Source organism: Sus scrofa, chromosome 4 (assembly GCF_000003025.6).
Source record: "Sus scrofa isolate TJ Tabasco breed Duroc chromosome 4, Sscrofa11.1, whole genome shotgun sequence".
Classification (NCBI taxonomy): Eukaryota; Metazoa; Chordata; class Mammalia; order Artiodactyla; family Suidae; genus Sus; species Sus scrofa.
Window position 1 is genome coordinate 41,612,770 of NC_010446.5, and position 18,909 is coordinate 41,631,678.

At 40.7% G+C, this 18,909-nt stretch overlaps 1 protein-coding gene across 2 annotated transcripts in view; it reads right to left on the bottom strand.

The window, feature by feature from the left end:
• Window positions 6,711-18,909, bottom strand: part of NDUFAF6 (NADH:ubiquinone oxidoreductase complex assembly factor 6) — a 36,203-nt gene continuing 24,004 nt past the window's right edge. For both annotated transcript variants that reach the window (XM_001925041.6, XM_021089081.1), the window contains exons 7-9: window positions 18,448-18,549; window positions 15,420-15,476; window positions 6,711-11,085 (exon numbers count right to left, since the gene is read on the bottom strand). In XM_001925041.6, the coding sequence (XP_001925076.4) occupies window positions 10,957-11,085; window positions 15,420-15,476; window positions 18,448-18,549 (288 nt within the window). In that variant the 3' untranslated portion in view covers window positions 6,711-10,956. The remainder of the gene's footprint in view (window positions 11,086-15,419; window positions 15,477-18,447; window positions 18,550-18,909) is intronic.

The following is an 18,909-nucleotide window of genomic DNA, read 5'->3' on the forward strand; positions in this document are numbered from 1 at the left end:
CAACATGGATGGAACACTAGAGACTCTCATACTGAGTGAAGTAAGTCACAAAGAGAAAGACAAATACCATATGATGTCACTTATAACTGGAATCTAATATATGGCACAAATGAACATCTCCTCAGAAAAGAAAATCATGGACCTGGAGAATAGACTTGTGGCTGCCCAGGGGGAGAGGGAGGGAGTGGGAGGGATTGGGAGCTTGGGGTTATCAGATGCAAGCTATTGCTTTTGGAATGGATTAACAATGAGATCCTGCTGTGTAGAGCTGAGAACTATATCTAAATACTAACATCGCAACAAAACAATGGGAGGAAAAAGAATGTATACATGTATGTGTAACTTGGTCCCCGTGCTGTACAGCAGAAAAAAATAAAATAAATAAATAAATAAAAAAGAATTAAAGGATAATTCAATGGTCTTTATACATATGAAAAAAGAGGTTCAAATTCATCCATAATAGGACAAAGGTGAATGAGACTATTCTTTTTTTTTTTTTTTTTTGTCTTTCTAGGGCCAAAATGGCAGCATATGGAGCTTCCCAGACTAGGGGTCTAATCAGAGCTGTAGCCCCTGGCCTACACCACAGCCACAGCAACACCAGATCGGAACTGTGTCTGCAACCTACACCACAGCTCATGGCAATGCCGGATCCTTAACCCACTGAGCGAGGCCAGGGATCAAACATGCAACCTCATGGTTCCTAGTCAGATTCATTTCTGCTGCGCCATGATGGAAACTCCAAGAAACTATTCTGAGAAGCGATGTAAGTACATAAATCCTGTAGACCATTCTACCCAGGAAATCCTTATAAATACTGACAAAAGTTATTATGCTGGCTTTTGATAGAACATTACATGGAATAGGGGATTAAATAACTTTATATGGTTATTGAAGGAAGGTTTGACTCGAGAAGGCTTGAGGCCTTTGGTATGTTTGGATTACAATTGCAGAATAAGAGCGAGAACATATTCCCATTAAATTAAATAATGTCCTCTAGAATAAAAATTAAGAATTTTTTAATATGATCTTTTTCAAATTGTATTACTAAGCTAAAATGCAGACTTAAAAATACTGTGTAAAATATACCAATTTTGTATATGTTTTCCAAGGAAAAAATTGGAAGGACACAGACTAAAATGTTTTTTGGGGTTTTTGTTTGTTTGTCCATCTTTTAGGGCTGTACCTATAACATATGGAAGTTCCCAGGCTAGGGGTCAAATCGGAGCTACAGCTGCCAGCTTACACCACAGCCACAGCAACATCAGGTTGGAGCAGTGTCTGCAACCTACCACCACAGCTCACGGCAATGCCAGATCTTTAACCCACTGAGCAAGGCCAGGGATGGAACCCACTTCCCCATTGATACGAGTCAGGCCCATTACCGATGAGCCACAACAGGAACTCCCATTGTTTTAGACTAAAATGTTAATGGGAGTAAATAGGAGTTCACATTGTGACTCAGCAGGCTAAGAACCCAACATAGTGTCTGTGAGAATTCGAGTTCAATTCCTGGCCTTGCTCAGTGGGTTAAGGATCCAGCATTGCCGGACGCTGCAGCGTAAGTCACAGATATAGCCCGGATCTGGTGTTGCAGCTGCTGTGGCATAAACTGCAACTGCAACTCTGATTCAACCTCTAGCCTGGGAAACTTTCGCTGCAGTGTAGACTTAAAATCAGAAAAAAAAGAAAAGAAAAAAGAAATACATTTATTTTATTTTATTTTTTATTACTCAAATGAATTTATCACATCCGTAGTTGTATAATGATCATAACAATCTGATTTCACAGGATTTCCATCCCACAGCCCAAGCACATCCCCCTACCCTCCAAACTGTCTCCTTTGGAGACCATAAGTTTTTCAATGTCTGTGAGTCAGCATCTGTTCTGCAAAGAAGTTGCGTCTGTCCTTTTTTCAGATTCCACATGTCAGTGAAAGCATTTGATGTTGGTGTCTCATTGTATGGCTGACTTCACTTAGCATGATAGTTTCTAGGTCAATCCCTGTTGCAAAAAATGCTGGTATTTCATTCTTTTCAATGGCTGAGTAATATTCCATTGTGTATATGTACCGCTTCTTCTTGATTCACTCCTCTGTTGATGGACATTTAGGTCGTTTCCATGTCTTGGCTGTTGTAAATAGTGCTGCAACGGAACATCGGAGTACATGTGTCTTTGCGAGTCAGAGTTTTCTCTGGGTAGATGCCCAGGAGTGGGATTGCTGGATCAAATGGGAGTTCTATGTTTAGTTTTCTGAGGCATCTCCATACTGTTTTCCACAGTGGTTGCACCAAGTTACAGTCTCACCAACAGTGTAAGAGGGGTCCTTTTTCTCCACACCCTCTCCAGCACTTGTTTGTAGACGTTTTGATGATGGCCATTCTGGCTGGTGTAAGGTGGTACCTCATGGTGGTTTTGATTTGCATTTCTCTAATAATGAGCGATGTTGAACATTTTTCATGTGTTTCTTGGCCATCTGTATGTCTTCTTTGGAGAACTGTCTGTTTAGATCTTCCACCCATTTTTTGACGGGATTTTTGGTTTTTTTTTGTTTTTTTTTTTTTTTTGGTATGGAGCTGCAGAAGGTGTTTATAAATTTTGGAGATTAATCCCTTGTCAGTCGCTTCACTTGCAAAGATTTTCTCCCATTCTGTGGGTTGTCTTTTCATTTTGTTTAGGGTTTCCTTTGCTGTGCAGAAACTTTTCAGTTGGATTAGGTCCCGTTTATTTTTGCTTTTATTGTCAATACCGTAAGAGGTGGATCTGAGAAGATGTTGCTATCGTTTATGTCAGAGAGTGTTTGGCCTATGTTTTCCTCTAGGAGTTTGATAGTGTCTGGTCTTATATCTAGGTCTTTAATCCATTTGGAGTTTATTTTTGTGTCTGGTGGTAGGGAGTGTTCTGATTTCATTCTTTTCCATGTGGCTGTCCAGTTTTCCCAGCACCACTGATTGAACAAGCTGTCCTTTCTCCATTGTATCTTCTTGCCTCTTTTGTCATAGATGAGTTGGCTGTAGGTGCGTGGGTTTAATTCTGGGCTTTCTATCCTGTTCTGCTGATCTGTATTTCTGTCTTTGTGCCAGTACCATGTGGTTTTGATGATTGTTGCTTTGTAGTATAGTCTGAAGTTCTGGGAGCCTGATTCCTCCAGCTCCATTTTTCTTTTTCAGGATGTCTTTGGCTAGTCTGGGTCTTTTGTGCTTCCAAACAAACTTTAAAATATTTTGTTCAGGAGTTCCCGTCGTGGCGCAGTGGTTAACGAATCCGACTAGGAACCATGAGGTTGCGGGTTCGGTCCCTGCCCTTGCTCAGTGGGTTAACGATCCGGCGTTGCCGTGAGCTGTGGTGTAGGTTGCAGACGCGGCTCGGATCCTGCGTTGCTGTGGCTCTGGCGTAGGCCGGTGGCTACAGCTCCGATTCAACCCCTAGCCTGGGAACCTCCATATGCCGCGGGAGCGGCCCAAGAAATAGCAACAACAACAACAAAAAAAAAAAGACAAAAAAAAAAAAAATATTTTGTTCAAGTTCTGTGAAAAATGCCCTTGGTAATTTGATAGGGATTGCATTGAATCTGTAGATTGCCTTAGGGAGTATATTCATTCTGATAATATTAACTCTTCCAATCCATGAGCATGGTATATCTTTCCATCTATTTGTGTCATCTTTGATTTCTTTCATCAGTGGCTTATAGTTTTCAGAATACACATCTTTTGTCTCTTTAGGTAGTTTCACTCCTAGGTATTTTATTCTTTTGGATGCGATGGTAAACGGATTGCTTCCCTAATTTCCTTTTCTGCTCTTTCACTGTTAGTGTATAGAAATGCCGTTAATTTCTGTGTATTGATTTTGTATCCTGCAACTTTGCCAAATTCATGGATGAGCTCTAACAGTTTTCTGGTAGAGTTTTTAGGATTCTCTAGGTATAGTATCATGTCATCTGCAAATAGGGATAGTTTTACTTCTTCCTTTCCAAGTTGGATTCCTTTTAAGAAATACATTAATTTTAGAAAACAATCTCTCAGAGAAGAGAGAATATATAATAATACATATTATATATAATATTAACATAGCAATATTAATATATTAATATTAATGGAATATGTATGTTATATAATATATTCCCCCCAAACCAAGATTCAAATAGTTCTATTCTAACAACCACATGAAATAGTTTACAAGAAAGGAGTGGTGGAGGTGTCTTTATACTGATTCAGTGAGAACTTTCTCAACTTATTAGTCCACTTAAAGATTAACATAGGATAAAACCACAGCAGCAAGAAACAAATGTGAGATATAGCAAAACAGCTTCTTAAATGATTAATATTGAGTTCATAAGGAATATTTGTAACATCCATAAGAGAGATCTTGTGGTTTTAAAAAGCTCTTGAACTTTCTGAGAAATTCAATCTGTAGGCTTGTGTTTAAATACACAGGATATTATTATATAACTAAGCAGCTGGGAAGATTAATCATGATTAAAAATAAAAGGGAAAACACACAGAACACCAAGGCAGGACTGTTTAATGAGAGAATGGTGACTCAAAGGAAAACTGTATTTGTACAGGGTAATAAAAAGTCAACCCACAAACTTATCAAATAAGAATAAAGGTATTCAAGGAGTTCCCTGGTGGTCTAGTGGTTAGGACTTGGCACTTTCACCACTGCAGCCCAGGTTCAATCCCTGATCTGGTAACTGAGATCCCACGTCAAGCTGCTGCACACCCTGACCAACCCCCTCCAAAAAAGAATAAAGTTATTCTACCTCATACCTGATTCAAAAGGTACTGACTATCCCAGTAATGATTACACTAGAAATAATATTCATGAGCATATACACCAAATATATGTATTATGGACCATTTGTGAAGTATTTATTTCCAAATCTCACACCATTTTTCATTTCAAACACCTTAATGTGTCTCTGAGCTATCTTTTCAGCCTACTTTTTTTCCCTCACACCCTGCTTTCCATTGTACCCCAAACCTAGTGTGTTGAACACCATATACACCGCTTACCCATCACAACTTTTTGGGGGAGAAGGGAAACAAATGTGAGATATAGCAAAACAGCTCCTTAAATCTGGGGTCACACCCTCAGCATGCAGAAGTTCCCAGGCCAGGGTCTGAACCCATAACACAGCAGTAACAATGCTGGATCCTTAACCCACTGAGCCACCAGGAAACTCCTACCCTACCTATCACATCTTTGACATGAACTTCCAGTTTGTCCTTTACATATACCAGCCCCAACCCATTAATACTTCTTCAGAGCCCACTAGCCTACTTTATACTATAGCATGTTCATTCAGACCACAAAGGTTCATGGAGAAGCATCAGGATCTATGACATGTTCTAGAGATAAGAAAAGACAAATAGAGCTTTGTCTTGGGGGTCCCCATCACGGCTCAGCAGTTACACAGCCAACTAGTATCCATGAGGAGATGGGTTCAATCCTCGGCCTTGCTCAGTGGGTTAAGGAGCCAGCATTGCCATGAGCTGCGGTGTAGTTTGCAGACACGGCTGGGATCCTGCATTGCTGTGGCTGTGGCTGTAGCTCCAAGTCGACCCCTAGCCTGGGAACTTCCATATGCTGTGGGTGTGACCCCAAAAAAGACAAACAAAAACAAAAACAAAACATTGTCTTACATGCAGAGAATTCTGGCTGAGTGAGGGGCAGAACTTGTAAACAATTGTTAAAATACAGTAGGCTTGTGGGGAGAAAGCATGGCTATGCTTAGTGAAGCCAGCCTCCAGTTAGCAATTACTTGTTATTAATCCATCTTCCACAAACTCTCCTAAACCACTGCTTGTGAACTTGAATGCTCATAGAGTAAGCAGGTAACATGAACATATGAGTCAGGTTGGGTGTGAGACTGTTATCATGCTGAGACCTGTGCAATGGAGAGTACTTGTTTGTCTAAAGCCATTCATTCAATTTCTCACTTTTTTGAATGTCATGCCCCCAAACCAAAATATGCTTGCAGGCCTGATTTGGTTTGGGCTGCCTGTTTGTGACTTCTGTACGAAGTTTAACAATGTCATCTAATGTTTACTAGATGTGGGTCCCTCTTTGAGGTACTTTATGTGCATGCACTCACTCCTACAACAACCACTGAGGCTACTATTATGATTTTGCCCATTTTACAAATGAAACAATTGAGGCACCGGAGGGTTCATGTAACTTGCTGATGTTACACAGTTATTACGGTGGTGGAACTGGGACTTGAACCCAGACAGTCAGGCTCCTTCAGAGCCCACACTTTTTTTTTTTTTTTTTTTTTTTGGTCTTTTTAGGGCTGCACCCACAGCATATGGAGGTTCCAAGGCTAGGGGTCCAATCAGAGCTGTAGCTGCTGGCCTATGCCACACCAGAGCAATGCCAGAGCTGAGCCGTGTCTGCAACTTACACCACAGCTCACGGCAACACCGGATCCTTAACCCACTGAACGACGCCAGGGATCGAACCTACATCCTCATGGATACTAGTTGGGTTCATTAACCGCTGAGCCAGAGCCCACATTCTTAAATGAAACCCTTCATAGAACTATACTGTTTTTTTTTTTTTTTTTTTTTTTTTTTTTTTTGCCCATACCTGCGGCAGGTGGAAGTTTCCAGGCCAGGGATGGAACCCAAGCCATAGCAGTGACAATGAGCCACAGCAGTGACAACGCTGAATCATTAACCACTAGGCTGTCAGGTAACTCCTGTATCTAAACTTTGAAATTCCTTTATTCAGCTTATACTACAGAATGAGCTACATATTTAATAATGTGTCAAATACTCTTCTTTTTTGTTTTTGAACTCTTTTAACTGGCATATACAGATCGATGTAAAAATTTATATCCATCTTTAAGTTGCATCATATTCCGTTTACCACCATGGTTCTCAGTTGAAGTGGTCCTAATTCTTTAGATACAACTTTGCAGTTTATACCCAAAAAGCACATGTTCATTCATGGAGAAAGGCAGTGAGGTATCTTAAGGTATTTTCAAAGTCACTCCCACGTCTTTCCCCTCTTTCCAATTCACCTCCTCCATCCCTCCCATTTCTGGAGGGTATGTGGCTTATTAGCCCTCCAAACAGTAGGATAATGTTTTGTTTTGAATAATTGTCTGTATGTTTACAACTCTGTGGCCTTTCTGGACAAGGCAATCGATCAGGACAAAGCCTTCAGAGAAACCCTATTTATATGAGCAAAAACAAATCCAAGGACACCTAGGATTTGGTGAAGCAGACAAAATATAAAGCCCAAAGTCTTTTTTTTTTTTTTTTTTTGGCTGCCCCATGGTATATGGAGTTCATGGGCCAGGTATCAGATCTGAGCCACAACTGCAACCTGTGCAATCCCTTAACCCAGTGTCGGGCTGGGATCAAACCTGCGTCCTGGTGCTGCAGAGATGGCCTAACACAATTGTGCCACAGTAGGAATTCTAAACTCGAAAGTCTTTGATCTTGAGAGTTCCCATTGTGGCTCAGTGGGTCACAAACCTGACTAGCATCCATGAGGACAAGGGTTCGACCCCTGGCCTTGCTCAGAGGGTTAATGATCTGGCATTGCCATGAGCTGTGGTATAGATGCAGCTCTGATTCAACCCCTAGCCTGGGAACTTCCATATGCCATGGGTGTGTCCACCCCCCCAGAAAAAAAATCCACAAATTCTTTGATCTTAATCCAAAAGTTTCACTTGAACGGGAGAGGTGGTCACTTTTTTATTCCTTCCTAAGAGCTCTGGCTATTACATGATCTTCTTTTACTGAGTCTTGATACAGGCTATGGGTACTGCCTCTTAGCCTTTATTCCTACGCTCCCTCATCCAGGACCTCCCCACATTGGCACCCCCTTCCCAAACCCCGCCTCCCACCCAACCTTCCTGTCACTCCTCACATGGTCCCTCCTTTGGGGAAACTGATCTCCAAAGTGGTTATGTGTCCCTCCTGTAGAGACACCCAGTGACCAGCATCTAATATCTACTTCAGTTATTTCATTTAATTTGTAGTTGGAATTTTTGTAGTATTTATACTTTTTTTTAACCTAATTTGTACCTAAAATTTATGTAGTTATACATAGTCCTGAAAAAAGTTGTGCCCTTCAGCTTTTAAACTTCACTATTTTACATCTCAAGAATGGTAAAAATACATGGGTTGTGGGCTTTAGTATTGACCTAATGTGTGTTTGGCATCCAGTTCTAGTTCTAATGGCTGAATGACCTTGAACTTAACATCTCTGAGGCAGTTTTATCATTAGGAAAATAAAGACCTACTTCTCCATGAAGATTAAAGAATAAGAGTACAGAGCACATTACCTGTTCGAGTTCATGCTAAGTGGTAACTGCTATTGTATATCTTAACTTCATCAAGAGGAGAGATTTAACAAAAAGGACAGAAAAAATATTGCCAGCTAATTGGGACTACTCAAACGTACTTTATTTCTTATTTTTGGCTGCACCCATGTCATGTGGAAGTTTCCGGGCCAGGGATTGAACCCGTGCCACAGCACTGACCCAAGCTGTTTCAGTGACAATACCAGATCCTTAACTGGCTGCACTGCAAGAGAATGACCCAGATGTATTTTAGGATATGCAACTTTACCTACATTGAGATCAATACTTAACATTTGTTATCTGTTGCTTTCCACCTATTCAACATCAAAATACATCTTAAATGATTCGAAAATGTATCTGATCCCTTTAAATATTCTAATAAAAAAAGAGAGCTGAAAAACAAAAAACAATAGTGGCACCATCTAAGGGAGTATCATTTATACCAGGAAATTAATAGTATAGTAAATGTCACTGAATAAGACCCTATCTTAATCTCTAGGAGATGGGAAACTTCAGTTCATCTAAATCTCTATGCATCAAATTTAAAACAGCTTAGACAGTATTTTAAAGTTATTTACTTAATAGTAAATTGGCTTGTGAGCCAGTGAAGATTCCAGTAACCCCTGAGTGTTTAAACCCTTCTTAGACAGGAACTAAAATGCTTAGCAGATAATTATTGCCAGATTTAACCTGCTAAGACCCACAGACAATGCTTACTAATAAAGACTGTCTCTAACGAACTTTTCACTCTGGACTATGCAAAATCCCAAGAGGAAATGTGCCCTATTTCCTTGGATTTGCCTCTTTTAGATAAGCTTTAGATCTGAAAAGCCACAAGGTTAAACAAGGCGATATTTCTTCAGCACCAGCATAAGCCAAAAGTACATGAACATACACAACTGCATTGTATGTTCATTCATTTACACATTTATTAATCTCCATTTGCTCTATATTAGAATCCATTCTAGGTACTGGGGGAAATCCCAAGCTGAATAAAACAATGTATTCTTGCCCTTAGGCAGCTCTCAGTTTTATTTGCAAAAATGTAGTATTTTAAGTCATCATTAATTCACATCTGAAGTAGGCACCAATTCATAGCTGAAACCAAAGGCATGAGGAGATTAGGCGTGTTCAGGGTGGTATGGCGGGACACTGAACCAGAGCCTTGAGATGAGATGGAGAAATGGTAGAACAGAGGAGGGAATGGGCAGGAGACAAGACGACGGAAAAGGCAGGAAAAGGAAACTAGGGCATAACCTTGGTCTTAGGAGTCAGACATTCATTCCAAGTCGGTATCTAGACTAGGAATTACTAGCAATGCAAACAATCTTGGCTTCCTATAACTAGTATATATTTTACAGTTGAAAAACTTTAATCACCAAAAAAATTCTTGGAGTTCCTGACATGGCACAGCGGAAATGAATCTGACTAGGAACCATGAGGTTGCGGATTGGATCCCTGGCCTTGCTCAGTGGGTTAAGCATCTGGCGTTGCTGTGGCTGTGGTGTAGGCCAGCAGCTATAGCTCCTATTAGACCTCTAGTCTGGGAATCTCCATATGCTTCAGGTTGCAGCCCTAAAAATCAAAAAAATAAAATCTTTATTTCATGGGGTTTTTAAGATCAAATGAGAGCGCTGATGAAAGGATATAATACAGTGCTTATTATTGGGAAGCTCAACTAGTACACTCGTTTTTAAAAATGCAGTATCCCCTTAATGACTATTCAACACAATTTTGTTAATTTACATTTATACATATTTTTTTTTGCTTTTTGTCTTTTTGCCATTTCTTGGGCCCCTCCCGCAGTATATGGAGGTTCCCAGGCTAGGGGTTGAATCAGAGCTGTAGCCACTGGCCTACGCCAGAGCCACAGCAACTCGGGATCCACGCTGCATCTGCAACCTACACCACAGCTCATGGCAACACTGGATCCTTAACCCCCTGAGCAAGGGCAGGGATCAAACTCGCAACTTGATTGTTCCTAGTCAGATTCGTTAACCACTGAGCCGCGACGGGAGCTCCAAGGTTCAAGTTCTCGATAGCCAGTTGCCTTGCCTGAAAGAAGTCATTTTATCATCATGGACAAATTTTCACAGGGTGGTAAAGCTTAAATGTTAGAGAGATATAGAGCCCAGAACAAAGCAACTGACACTCAAGTATTAACTTCACTCTCCTTGATTCCTAAATAAATGCACTTCCCGGCTTTACTGGATGCCTGAGTTTTGGCTGCTCAGCATGCAAAACTAGCACAACCTGAGCCCCCTTCCCTGTTCTTTAAAGGTGAGGAAGGGAGGAGACCCGCCTTCCCCTGCCCTCTGCTGGCGGAAGCCCTCTGGTGGCCTGCAGTCTAGGCACAGCAAAAACGATACTCCCTTCTGAGGCTCTGACTTTACAGCGATGGCAGAGCAGACACTGTCTGGGCTAGTGGTGACGATGGCGGTGGCCACGACAGAAATTGGCACCCTGGCCCCATAACAACCTCTCATCAATCCTGTGACCTATACATTCATTCAATAAATTAATTTTCTCCTTAAATAGTTACTGCTGTTTATAAACAAGAACCCTTTTGTAAAACTAATACAAAAAGTCTGCTTTTGTAAAACTAATAAAAGTAAGTATCAGTGCCGGAAATTATTTTAATATCTTTTTCTCCATGACTGAATATACACAGATAACGGAAGTAACGTATTCTTCTGCTGTAAAGATGGGTGGAATATATCAAAATCCACTTGTTGAATTTTCTTTAAATAGTCCTCCAGAGCAACCTGGGAAAAGAGAATAATGGTCACTAGATCATAGAATGATGAAGTCTTTAAAAGAAACAAAAAACAAAACCCACCAAGTACTAAGGCTTTTTTAGTTTTCCTGAGATGGTCTTCTAGACATTAAGAATGTAAATGAGAATTTTAAAAAAGAGATCATCTTCTAAGAAGTTTCTACTAGACCGATATAACCATATCATCGAGACAGTACTACAGATATCAAGCCAGTTCTGATCATAAGTTATAGTCTTCTGGTCAAAATGTAGGAGAGAAATTATTGTCCAGGTCTAACTATTGGATTCTGTAGAACACAAAATCAGTGTTTCAGCTAAGGAAGATGAACATCACCCCGTCCCCACCCACAGAAATGCACTGTGCCACAAGGGGAGTTCAAGCTGTTTGTCTGAAAAATTATTTTGTGAAAAAGTTTAAAGGTTCTCCATGTCCTTGCCAGAAAACAATCTGCAACCAGGGAGCACAATCACAGGTCCTTATAAACGTCACCCATCACACAAAACCTGACAAAGCTTTCACTAGGATTGGGGGCAGGATGGAAAGACACTGATGATGAGCTCTTTATGGTTTTCAATTATTTTATGGATGTGTGAATTTTTATTTTATTTTGATAATTTGTTCATTAGAGAAGTGTTAGTTTTTGCACTGCCCAGTGCTGAGGCGTGAAGCCCATGTGCACAGCACCCCCTAGAGTTCTGAGGCACAACCTGTGCGATCCAACAGAGATCATGCTTATCCAAAGGATGGTGGGTTTTTTTCTCCCAGGCTTTTCTTCTACACACTATAAACAGATGAGAGTACATGCAAATGAGCTTGAGCTCCACTTTTTAAACCCTTAATTTGCATAATGTTTATAGCAATAGATAGACGTGCATCACTGTGCACAGCTGTAAAAAACCTGGAAACTCAGAAGTTCTTTAAAAAAAAACCAGATAAATGAAATGTTCACACAATGAAATATTTTGCTACGGTAAAATGAATGTAACTAGATGCAATAATATAGATAATTCTAAGAAACTCTGTGTGTGTGTGTGTGTGTGTGTGTAACTTAGAAGACATAAAGAAACAATGACCCATTTTTATAAAGTTCAAAAACAAAACTAAGCAACATATTGGTTAGAAATACATAAAAATGGGGGAAAGTTTTTTTTTCAGAATAAAAGCCAGAGAATAATAAATATAAAATTCAGGATTGCTACTGGGAAGAGGAAGAGGGAGGCAAGGAGATGAGATGGGAAAAACACAATTTTAATGGCCACATTCTAATTTCTGGATGGAGTAGTGAGTTCATGCTATGTTCATGTTATGGGTTATAATACTGCATACATATATAGACATCAAAAACAAAGAGATTTTAAAAGAGAATGAAAGTAAAAACTTTGAAGGTATTCTAGTGTGCTTTCTTTCACATGTTCTCTTTTTTTCTGGAAAAAGTTCATGTTATGCATAATGTGCTGTAACCTGATTTCTTATCACTTAATATACTGTGAATAACTTTCCAGCTCTAATTATGTTCATTTTAATCATCTTATAATATCCAGTTATATGGAACAGTTAATGAAATTAAGATGCAAACACATGACCAAATATTATATGGTCATTAAATATTGTATTAATAATTATTTTAAATAACATGGTTAAATGCTTGATAAACAGGATACTGACATAAAATATGACTTTATATACAAAATTTCATTTTAAAAAGAAGAAAAGAATAAATAGCATTTAGCTCTGGGTCTGGGAATTATAGGTGATGGTTATTTTCTTCTAATTTTTATTCTATTGTCCAACTCTCTATTATGAGAATGTACTGCTTTTACAATTAGGAGAAAATTCCATTAAAATACAGATGAAACATGACTTCAAAATTAGAGTTCAACTGAGCATTCGCAAATTAGGGTTTGTTTCAAAGCAAAGTCTGGCTAATGATAAGTTATTTGAGATAAAAAATTCACTGTGAAATTCTCGAAGATGTTACAATTTCTGAATATAGCTTCTTAAAATTGCAGCATAGAGAACAACGCACTCCACCCTAGACTAGTCATTTTGAAATCACTTTTAAACAGCAAAACCTTTTCTTTGAACAAATGTCCCATATACAAAACAAATGAGAAGAGATGTGCCCTGGCTGGAATGAGGGTGTAGGACAGAAGCAGCTCCCCAGGAATTGCCATGTAGTCCCCCTAATTTCTCCCAACACACAACAGAAACTGAAAGCTGGGCTTTAGCCCCAAGAGTTTCTGATTCATTGGGTCTGTAAGTGGAGCCCAAGATTTGCATTTTTAACAATATTTCGGACAGATATTCCTGGTATAGGAACCACAGCAGTAGCCTAGCATAGTGGTGCTCGGGCCTAGCTGCACTTCTTGATTACTGGGGAGCTATTTTTGTGTGTGTGGTGTGTGTGTGACATATGTGTGTCTTTTTTCAAGACATATGGAGGTTCCTAGGCTAGGGGTTAAATTGGAGCTGTAGCCACTGGCCTACACCACAGCCACAGCAACACCAGATACGAGCTGCATCTTCGACTTACACCACAGGTCACAACACCAGATCCTTAGACTACTGAACGAGGCCAGGGATCGAACCAGTGTCCTCTTGGATCCTAGTCAGATTCGTTTCCACTGAGCCACGATGGGAATTCCCCGGGGGAGCTTTTACAAAGTATCAATACCTAGTCCAACCTCTTAGATATTGTGATTTTATTGGTTTGGGGAGGGGCCCAGCTTTGTTTTTGTTTTTTTAGAGCTCTGGAAGTGATTTTAATAGACAACTAGAGTTAAGAAAAACCTTTTTCACAGATGTGAACAAAACAAAGTCTTTATCCTTCATAGAGCTTAATTCAGTTAAATTAAAAAAATAACCATTTAGACCAAAGAGCTAAATAAATAATCATTAAAAATGGTAACACAGAACAATGTGTTGACATAGAAAGAGCTGCTCAGCACTTCATTTATACAAAAAACTCATATGTAATTATACGAGCATAAAAAGTCCATTATACGAGCATAAAAAGATGAACAGACATTATTTCTGAAAAGGATGGAACTGGAAAGATTCTAATTTCTTCTTTTGCCTCCTCTTATGTGAACATCTAAAATATCAATGTATTACTTTTATAAGCAAACCCAGTAAAGAAACAAAGTGATTTCAAACACTCAGATCTGAGACCTAGGAGAGACGACATGAAGGGATAGAAACGAATCTTTAAATATATTTTAGGGGAAAAAGGGGGGGGGAGTTTGGTACTGCAGAAAATGAATGAGTTTTCCATTTTCAAACACCACACACCTTTGAACCTTGCTTTCGATCTACAAAGTGAAGTAAACCACAGCTAGGAATGTGTGAAATGACCTAGCTCAGAATCTGTCCCATAAAAGGTAATACTAACTGGAAGCAAGTCTCATTTCTTTATGTATTTTACAACAATGGTGCCTGGAGTTCCCGGAGTGGTTCTACAGCTAACGAAACCGACTCGTATCCATGAGGATGCAGGTTTGATCCCTGGCCTCCCTCAGTGGGTTAAGGAGCCAGCGTTGCTATGAGCTATGGTGTAGGTCGCAGACGCAGCTCAGATCTGGTGTTGCTGTGGCTGTGGTGTAGGCCGGTGGCTAGAGCTCCAACTCGACCACTAGCCTGGGAACCTCTATATGCTGTGGGTGTGGCCCTAAAAAGCAAAATAACAAAAACAAAACAAAACAAAACAAACACACAATGGTTCCCGCACCTGGCTACACAATCAGAATCACCTGGGCAATTTTTAAAAATCACAGCTCCTCTTAGGAATGGCCTTCTCCTCAACCCTAAGAGTCTTATTTAGTAAGAAGACCTCAGGAATCTGTATTTTTAAAGAAGCTTTCCAAATGATTCTGATGCAGCCAGCCTCTGGTCTGGCTGTGAACCATTTTCAGGGACCAGAGCAACAATATGGTCACTATAGAGAATGAAATTTTTAATTTTATAATTTTATAGGCTAGGAGTAGCCTAACACTCCTACAGGGTGTTTTCTCCCACGTGTAAACTGAGGAACAGAGTGTTTAAGGAACTTAAGGTTCCATAGCCAGTAAGGGGCAAAGCAGATTCAAACCACTGCAGTCTGGCTGCAGTCAGCACTGATGACAATTCCACTCACCTGCTTCTGGGGACACAGGCTCTGACGGTCACCATAAGCAGAATGTAACTAACAAAACCCACCCCAAGGGAGGAAAACAAAAACAAAGACTCCAAACTAAAGATCTGCATCAGGAACCTTATAAAATAGAGAAAGAGATTATACACATCTGCTTCATTAATTAAACCACTGTCTCTGTTAATCTACTTACTGTCTGAAGAAAAGCAGGAAATGCTTTCGCAGGAACGCTTTTGTGGAAGGACCTTGCCTAAAAAAGGAAGACAAAAGGAAACTGGCTTGAAATACAAATATTTCTGGAAATAAACACTCTGCCGCTGAAAGTGAACACAGAGCAACATCAGCAGTTTAAAACAGCACAGTTGGAGCCTCTCTCAAAAGCAACAAAACAGTTCTCATCTCATCTGCCAGTTGAGATTAATGTGCCAAACCTAAAGGAATCAGGAAAAGGTACTGAATGAAGAATTCCATTCCTCCTTACGGATTGGCTTCGGCATTTCTAGCTGCCTTATAACTTTGACACCCCCCAGCCCCAACTCAGTGGTAAGGGGTAAGTGTCCAAACATGGGTTCATTATGTGCAGATTTTTTTCAATAGAAAATGTACTACTCCATCCTTGGTCGGTTGAATCCACCCACACTGAAGAACCTTGGATACAGAAGGCCACCTATAAATTATCCGTGGATTTTTAACTACGAGGAGGGCTGGAGCCCCTAATTCCCTCGGTTGGTCAAGGGTCAAATGAAGTTGCATTAAAAGTCCCAGCACCTCCCTGGTTTGGATCATCATTCCCTCCTGTCTAGATGAATATAAGGTCCTCCTGGCTGATCTTTCTGTCTCTGTGTTCCTCAACCTTTAATTCATTCTGTGCAGTCAGCCCAATTAATGTAAGTCATTGTTTTATTTCACTTTCTTTAACTTATTTTCCTGATAGATCATATCTTAACTATCCATATTGGAATGCAAGACCCTCCCCATCTTGAATCCAACCTCATCTGCACAACCTAACTCCCTACTACTCTGGACTAGGGAGCCCTGACCCACTCAGGCTAATGCCCATCACCCTGCCCTCACCAAGCCCACTTCTGTGCACAGGTCTTTGTTTATATTGTCAGACAGCACCTCTACTCCTGGACTCACTGCTTCACCCGAGATGCTCTGGTTTTACCCCCATCTACTAAAATTGTTCTCCTCGAGACCATCCACAACATACTAACCATCATACTCATTTTCTCTCCTTAATCTCTCCGCAGAATATAAAACTTTGGTACTCCCTGTTCCCAGAATTTGCTCCTCCCTTGGTTTTCAAGGCACTGACTCTGAGTTCTCCTACTTCTTTGATCATTCTTTCCTTTTCCTTCTTCCTAATAAATGGCCCTTTTCCCCTCCTACCTGAGAAACGGAGGTGGGCTCAAGGTTCTGCCTTTGGTCTTCTGGTCTAAAAGTACATTCTCGGAGTTCCCATCATGGCTCAGTGGTTAACAAATCCGACTAGGAACCATGAGGTTTGAGGTTCGATCCCTGGCCTTGCTCAGTGGGTTAAGGATCCGGTGTTGCCGTGAGCTGTGGTGTGGGTTGCAGACGCGGCTCGGATCCCGCGTTGCTGTGGCTCTGGCGTAGGCAGGTGGCTACAGCTCCGATTCAACCCCTAGCCTGGGAACCTCCATATGCCGCGGGAGCGGCCCAAAGAAATAGCAAAAAGACAAAAAAAAAAAAAAAAAAAAGGACATTCTCCTTGGACAATAGTACATCCCCACCTAAAGAGCTTTAACCATAGATGACTTGCAGTCTATATCCCTAATTCGGACCTCCTTTTAAAGTCACAATCCTGCAATCTACATTCTAGCTACCTCCCTAAACATCCTCTAATTCCCTTAAATTCAGTGATGTCTATCAGCTTGTCCAAAGTCTACAGATCAGTACCCACCATACCACTGCCTTTTTACTGGAGTCTCTTGACTGGCACCGTCACCATCTATATTTGAGCTCTGTGCAGCCTTTGACTTTCTTGCTGCCTGATCCTGCCACAAACCAATCAGTTATCAGGTCTAGTTGATTCTCTATTATATGTGTGTGTGCATATGTATATAGGATATACATTCACATTCATACATACAAACATCTACCCTCTCTAAATCAGACACTTTATTATTTTTTTTTAAACTTTTTCAGGGCCATACCCACAGCATATGGATGTTCCCAGGCTAGGCATCAAATCAGAGCTGCAGCTGCCGCCCTATGCCACAGCCACAGCAACTAGGGATCTGAACCACATCTGTAACCTTTGCCACAGTTTGCAGCAATGCAAGATCCTTGACCCATAAGCAAGGCCAGGGATCGAACTCATATCCTCATGGATACTAGCCAGATTCTTAACCCGCTGAGCCACAATGGGAACTCCGTAAAATTATTTCTCATTGGAACAATTTGCTCTTCTATTGTTACAAATGAGTATACCTCCAAAATTCAAAGAGTACAATAGTGACACAATTTTCCTCTTGTAAAACTCTTAAAAAGATGTTGCAGGTATGAAATAAGACTGGGCAACAGGAGAAGCACAGCCCTTTGGACTCCCCTGCAATTTCTATAGCATTCACTCATATCTTAGAAGCACTTAAGGTGAAGCTACCAAGAGGGTTTAAGAATGCAATAAATCAGACACTCCAAACGTAGCCAGAAGGAGATTATTATTAGAATAGGCAGGATGAAAGCTACACTATAGCAAGGTGAACAGTGCTGGGGTGGTGAGGGCCTTGAGGTAAAAATGAGTGCAGGACACTTATTCGAAAAAAAAGGTTAATTGGGAGGGAAAAATAAAAAACAGTCTAATGGGCTGCCTGTAACTTCAGAAGACAGTAGCAACAAACCAGAAGATAAAAGGGGCAAGTTTTCAGAAAGGCCAACTGAAAACACCTGCTGGGAACTGCTGAGGATGCAAGATCCTGGAAGAGCTAAAGACAAGGCAGGAAGACACACTGTCCCCTGAGAGAAAGAAATGGTGAGGGGATGAATCAGAGAGGAACCCAAGGAAGCTGAGAAGAAGACAAGGGGATTTTTTAAAAGAGGGAAAAGTTTACAATAGTCCCTGAGATAAGCCTACCGGGATTTCAATGAGAGACAGAAGACGACTGCCAAATAGAGAACACTACAACCATGCCTAGGAGTAGCCACAGCTAGAAAGGGTAGTTTCCTAAGGGCTTTGGCAAAAAGAGGCTACTTACATGCTTTAGGTGCAGGTGTGCCTGGCTGGCAATGTCATACACCACATCTCTCACATTTTTATCTTGGCTTTTCCGCAAAAAATCCTCTTGGGAAACACCATGCTGTATGGGAAAATGGCTGTTACATAGAAATCAAAAAGCACACTTACAACTCACTTAGCTCAAGAAAACAGGTGACAGGAGTTCCCATTGAGGCTCAGTGGTAACAAAACTCGACTAGCATCCTTGAGGACTCGGGTTCGATCCCTGGCCTTGCTCAGTGGGTTAAAGATCCGGCACTGCCGTGAGCTATGGTGTAGGTTGCAGATGTGGCTCGGATCCTGTATTGCTGTGGCTGTGGTGTGGGCTGGCAGCTACAGCTCCAATTTGACCCCTAGTCTGGGAACTTCCATAGGCTGCAGGTACAGTCCTAAAAAGACCAAAAAAAAAAAAAAAAGAAAAAAGAAAAAGAAAGAAAGAAAG